The sequence below is a fragment of the Eptesicus fuscus genome, chromosome 10, assembly GCF_027574615.1.
Source record: "Eptesicus fuscus isolate TK198812 chromosome 10, DD_ASM_mEF_20220401, whole genome shotgun sequence".
Classification (NCBI taxonomy): Eukaryota; Metazoa; Chordata; class Mammalia; order Chiroptera; family Vespertilionidae; genus Eptesicus; species Eptesicus fuscus.
Window position 1 is genome coordinate 83,720,347 of NC_072482.1, and position 6,727 is coordinate 83,727,073.

At 34.4% G+C, this 6,727-nt stretch overlaps 1 protein-coding gene across 2 annotated transcripts in view; it reads right to left on the reverse strand.

Annotated features, from left to right (window-relative positions):
- Positions 1 to 1,915: 1,915 nt before the first annotated feature.
- The window catches only part of HSF2 (heat shock transcription factor 2), a 64,319-nt gene continuing 59,507 nt past the window's right edge, over positions 1,916 to 6,727 (reverse strand). The window contains exon 14 of one of the 2 annotated variants that reach the window (XM_054722366.1): positions 1,916 to 2,269. In XM_054722366.1, coding sequence (XP_054578341.1) covers positions 2,199 to 2,269 — 71 coding nt within the window. In that variant the 3' untranslated portion in view covers positions 1,916 to 2,198. Of the gene's footprint in view, positions 2,270 to 3,914; positions 3,952 to 6,727 lie in introns of those variants that run through there. The other variant, XM_054722367.1, reaches the window with a different exon arrangement.

Here is a 6,727-nt window from a genome sequence, read left to right on the forward strand (position 1 = left end):
TGAATAGTGTCTACATGTGACCTGTATAACTATAACTGTCAGAAAACTGTGTTCTAAATTGAAATGGAGTGATAAGTACCATAAATATTTGATTTCCTTTCTCCTCTTATTCTCTATGTATGCTTTCCATCTTGATGTCAGATGACCATTCTGGGAAGAGTAGGATGAGATTTCACATTTGTTAAGAGATGTATTTTTTTTTATTTTTAATGCTTCAGAAATGTTCAAGAAGTCATGAGGTCAGCCATTGAAAGTCTATAAAACACTGCCTAATTATAAAAGCTTTTTAAATCCTCACCATAAGTCTCAATAAAGGTTATTTTCATATTTAAAATTCAGTGTGAATTTATTTTTTGATCAGGAAATGAACTGAGAGTTGTCTTTAAGCTTCTATAATTCCCAGGTGTGTTTCTAATTTATTAGAGTCATGTCAGAACAGGTCTGTTGGAATTAAATTACCTTTGTCTTTCTTTACAACACATTTCCAAACCTGGGAGAAAAGAGATTCAATAAAATACCAGCAACAAGGTCCCTAGTCTCTAAAATATGAATAGTAAATAAAATGTTCTAAAGGTACACACAGATCTATTTTATGGATTTAGTTTTGTTATTCACTGGTCTAAATCTGACCTTTATGCATAAAAAGTAAATAAAAAAATAGCACAAGGCCATAGTCATAATCCCTTCTTCCCGGCATCTGTACAGCATTTATTCTGAGCCCTCCTGTAACACTCGCTACATCCTACAACCTACATTGTATTGTCTAAGTCTTATCTCCCATGCTACAACACAACTCTTTAAGAATGGCATATTCTCTTATTTATCTTTTTATTTATTTATATATTTTTATTGATTTCAGAGAGGAAGGGAGAGGGAGAGAGAGAGATAGAAACATCAATGATGAGAGAACTATCCTCTCTCTGATGTTATTTTAAAATCAGACTAAACTGATATAGCTACATGACATTTCATTTAGTGGATATTAAAACATAAAATTATTCATCATTCTTTTATGGTGAGGCATAAAGGTTGTTGCAAACCACATTGAGCTGTGAAATCCCCAGTTTATTTGAAATGCTGTGAGTCATTTTGAGGATAGAAGTGTGCCCAGCAATTTCTTAATAAGACCAGATCTCAAAATGTAGGTTTTAGCATATATTATACCCAACTAAGGAATCTTTGTGTTATCCACAGCTCTGAAGTGTGAGACACTGGGGGTCCTCAGATATTATTATTCTCCTAATTTTCTATCTTTACCACCCCAAAACTGACCTTCTCAAGAAGAGGAAACAGTTTGCAACTTTCAGCAGCCGAAGACCTACACTGCCTCAGTTCCTTTCTAGTAGACACTACGTCACCCCATAGTTAAGTGTGAGTGAGCCTTTAAGAGAAGACTTCCTTCCTGTTCCTGGGACTTCCCCACCCACAGATGATACCCCTTGACTATAGACATGGCCAACCAGGGTGATTGCTCTAGGCCAAATGCCCACAAAGGTATCCTTATTCAAAATGTTAGGATGCATTTCTTATAATTCTTTTTTTTTAATTATTTTATTGATTTTTTACAGAAAGAGAGAGGGATAGAGAGCTAGAAACATATGAGAGAGAAACATCGATCAGCTGCCTGCACACCCCCCACTGGGGATGTCCCACAACCAAGGTACATGCCCTTGATCGAACCCGGGACCCTTGAGTCCGCAGGCCGACGCTCTTCCACTGAGCCAAACCGGTCTCGGCTAATTCTTTTTAATGGAAATATTTTCTAGAACTGATACCAGAGCTGATTACCAATTATACCTGATAATTAAGTAGAAGCATTTCATATATTTTTCAAGTAATGTTTTAATAACATAATTTTCCACTGAATTTTATCTGCAAAGACAACTTTTAAAACAATATAAAGGAAATTACAGTTCAAGGCATTAGGGTGTCCAGTTCCCAAGCCCTCGGAAGCCTGTCAGTTGACCCAAAGTGCCAAATGCAGTCAGTACCAGTGTTTTATAGATATTAGTCCAGTTAACCTTCACATTAAAAACTTGACTGGTATCATGACTCTTCTTTTGAAAATGAGGAAACCCAGGCTTAGACCACTTAAGAAAGTTTCTCCAAGTGCCACTGCTAAAGGGTGCAAGGGCTTAAACCTAGATATGCCTTAATTTCCAAGTCCTGATGCTTACCCTCTTCTCAGTTTGCCTCTCCTACGTCCAGACAGTGCAGCTTTCTTGAAAAGGACAACCATCAGCAGGTACAGCAGGAATAATAGAAGAGTCTAAAAAGAGGAAGAAGGCATCATGTTGAAAGATTTGTGGATCTTTTAACCAAACAAATTGTGGTTGGAATACAGGCTCTGCCATCATTACATACATGGGCATGGAAGATCATGGAGTCAAAATCTGAGAATCGTCATTGTAATAATTAACTGCATAATCAAATCAAACTTTACTAATAAAAAACTAGTAAAGAACAAAAAGCAAATATTTTTTGAATAGTGATTCTATAAGATAAGTTCATAATTGAATATTTTTTTAGGAAAGAAAAAGGAAGCAGTCAATGATTTACACAGAATGTTTAAAAACTAAATTTTAAATTGGGTACTAGTAGTCAAAACTTAGTATCTGGTAAGTGAACTTCCTACCTAGATTATAAAAGTCCCTAAAGATAAGGTTAATTAAATTTTCATTTTACAAAGAAAGACCAAACTGGCTCAAAGACATAACTTAATTAAAAATAGATATCTATATCTTCCAAACATTTATTGAGGAATAAAACACACACACACAGCAACACAGATCTGATTGAGCCTTTCAAATTTATGGGGGGCGGGGAGACAAAGAAGGAGTTTATTGAGGGTATTATATAAATTGTCACTGAAGCTGCGTCTCTTTTCACAAAAGAAGAGTTAACCATTTGAATGCATTAGAGTAATTATGAAAGTTCTGGTTGAGGTATTATATGTGTGTTGAAGGAGAGGGCATTCCTAATCTGGAGAAACTGAATGAATGTTCACCAAACTCTTTTGTTGGCATGTGGTACTCTAAATATTTCTCCTCTACCCCAGGACATAATCAATAACCTTATAAATTAATTCAGGATTCTCAATCTTAAACATTCTGACTCATGTTGCAAGTGTCTTAACATATAGTTTCAAGGTAAAATTTGAACATCTACTAGTATATAGAACAAAACTCTTATTTGGAATTGAAATACTTATTTAAATATTAATATATGCAGAATCAACAACTGATTTTTAGAATAGTCAGCTATTTATTTTCTCAGACAAGATATTGGTTTTATTTATATAAGAGCTACCATATTTATTGGTTGGCACATATAATGCCTACACAAATCTCTCAAGCATAATGCCAGATTTTTATGAAGCTTTCATTCTGACTTTAACTACAGAAGGAAGGTCAAGCTGTGAAAGTCAAAAGAATTTATGACATTGTTCCACTACCAAGGCCAACAGAAGAGGGTATTATTGAAGAAGAACTGAAAAGCTCTTAAAGAATAAAAAGATCAATCCATTTGCAACAACTAACACTGGCCGCAAGCATTTTGGGGAAGGAATAAATGCATTTGAAAAATCTTATTTTACTTGTAAGTAAATATTAAATTAAAAATCCCCTGGGGGTTTTGAAAACGACAAATAACAGATAAGATGTACCTATAATGATGGAATTATTGGCAATCACACTTTGGGTGAAGTGTTTTGTTATTCACTTACATAATGCTCACAATCAAGCTTTATTCTTCCAGTTGTTTATCTTTCTGCTTCTCTCCTCAATGATTGAAAGCATCTCATGCGTTTTGTTGTCAAAACAACCATACTTTTCTGCAAGACTTGCTTCCTTCTCCACATCTCTTTAATCCCAATTTCCTCAATCAAGACTTCTAGAATAGAGGATGATTTGAATGCTGTGAACCTTTAAATTGTCTTGATATCCCTATAAGCTAAGAAGAAAAGTTTTTAAATTCTTCAAGGTTGCAAGGTATTTCTTAGTTAAAAATTCGTGGCAACTCATATTTCTGGCTTTCTAAAAGTTCTAATTCATGGCAACTCGTATTTCTGACTTTTTAAGTTAAATTCCAAAACAAGCCATAGATTCAGTTTTGTTTCCAAGAAAGTCACTTGTTCTACCGTAGCACATATAAAGGTGGTCAAATGTTTTTAGGTCCCATTCAGTAGACAAATGAAGTTATGCGGAGATGTTTCATCATAATATACCACATATAATCCTTTTATCACTGAGGAAGAAAAAATAAAAAATGAAATTTTGCTTTGTGAGCTAGAGTTCAACTTAATATTATTTTGCATTAAAGCTCTTTTATTTTATTGGCATTTAGGGGAGGGGGGAAGAGGTAGGAAGGAAACCCTACTGATTTTCTCAATAGATAATATAGATTGCATTTCTCTACATTTGCTGATATTACAAGGTTTAGCAACAGCTATTCATTTAGGGCTGTCAACATAATTTTTTTAATAGAAAATAAGTCAATATGGGAAAAATTAAACATGATTTCCAGATTTTTAAAAAAATATATTTTATTGATTTCAGAGAGAAAGAGAGAGGGAGAGAGAGAAACATCAATGATGAGAGAGGGTCATTGATCGGCTGCCTCCAGCATGCCCCCTACTGGGGATGGATCATGCAACCCTGGCTGGGAATCAAACCATGACCTCCTGGTTCATGGGTCTATGCTCAACCACTGAACCACACCGGCCTAGTGCTAAACATATTTTAGCTAACTGCCCTTGAATGATACAAAATGTTCTGTAAATGCCATTAGCATTTCTTCAAGTAATCATTCTCAAGGATTATAAACTAGTATATTAAACATTAGAAACATTTGAATTCTCTACTCTGTTATTTACATGATGAGTACTTGCTTTTGTTCTCTAAATTTATATATGTTCTGCCTGAAATAAATATTATATTTTTGTAGTCATCTGCTTCACTAGTATAAACATATCTGATTGTCATGGGAATTACTGGTTCAGATTTGGGCAAAAAAAAAAATCTGTGTAGAAAGAAAATTGTTCACTTGCTATTTTAATCATTAAGATAATAATTTAAGAGAGTGTTTGTACCTTTAACATTATAGTTTCTTCTTCTTTTTTTTTTAATAAATACCCAAATCTGTCTTCACTGACATAGCTTGTCTTTAATCAGGATATGCTCTTCCAATTCTAAGTTTATACTGACCCCTATAGGTTATTGTGTTCTAATTTATTTCTGGTTTATTCTCACAGAACATAAGTTGAACAATATTTAAATATGTTTACATTTAGAATTTAATTATTTTAGGAGTAAAGCCATAAAATACTTTTCATAGGCCCTTTCTCTCCTTATATTTTATGACATTAACTATGCACAAATTTCAGCCATCCTAATGTAAGACAATTTATTTTGGAGACCCAAGATGTTTTAAACCACATCAGTTTCAATGTTGGTCTACTGAGGACAGGGGAAATAAGTAGCATAATTTCTAATTAACATGATTTCTGATTAACCTGATTCTTTTCCTCAAAACCTGTATTATTCTCACAATTTTCATAGCTATAGTCCATTAAGAGATTAACTTTAAAGTTTATGCAGAGATGTGTATAAAAGCAGAAAAGACTTACGACCAAAGTAAGTCTGATTTTAGCTACACTTGGTGGAGGGACACTGATTCTAGGTTAAACAGGGAACTTGTAATGTGGCGTGCAAGATTCTAAATCATTTCCTTATGGATGTGGATGAGGGATTACAGGAGAGGGCGAAAGGCTACAGACTACTCACTTCTGGACATAGGCATTTCCAGAAACAAGTAGTAGGGAAGGACTGGTCTCGACAATACAGAAAGGAGCGTGACCCCAGCAACCTGCCAAGGTATCAGTGAAAATTTACCTATGCAATAGGAACTCGATACGTATCATATGCTTCCTAAAATCGCCAACCTTGCATGAGATAGAAAACCGATTTCTTCCTAGCCTACTCCTAGAGTAGCTCAGGAGTAAATGTGTGGTAGTTCCAAAGGCCCAATGCCACGAACTCCAGAATGTTGGTTCCATATTCCTCTATCATCATAAACCCTTAATGAAGACTAGAGCGTTATTACAAGGTGTTGGTAACCAACTTTTAGAAAGATACTTCAGTATTCACACTTGTTCTGTAGAAAAACATCAGCCATGGACTATGCGATGTGAATTCAATAAGGAGCCCAGCTATATTTTTCTTAAACTTGTACTTTAATATGAGAATTGGGGGTAATAGAAATGATCTCCTTACTGATCAGACAGTAATTTCCAGAGTATTATAAAGCAGAGATGTGTTTTGACCTTTCTTTTGACTCGAAGCCAGGCATAGATTGCCATAGAAAATATAAAGCTAAATATTTTCTTGTACATCGAAGATATCGTTTTATTGCCATAGGGGTAAGTTGTGAAACCAAAATTATTATTTGGGTGTAGATATTCTCATATACTTATGAGAGTGATAGTCAAGTCTATATTTCAAAGTAATTTATTCAGTTTCATAAGGGTAAATTTTGTGCCTAAGTCTCCTGGGGATTATGTTGGTTTAATTTAACTTTTATGAATGCATTATTGAATTTTTTACTATTATCAGAATAAGCTTGATAATCGTGCTTTACATTTTTCTCCAGTTCTATTTGGGAGCTTTGATTCTTTGTTTAACCATGTGTGAGAATGAACCCAGACTGTTTTGAGGAAAACCTTAAGCCT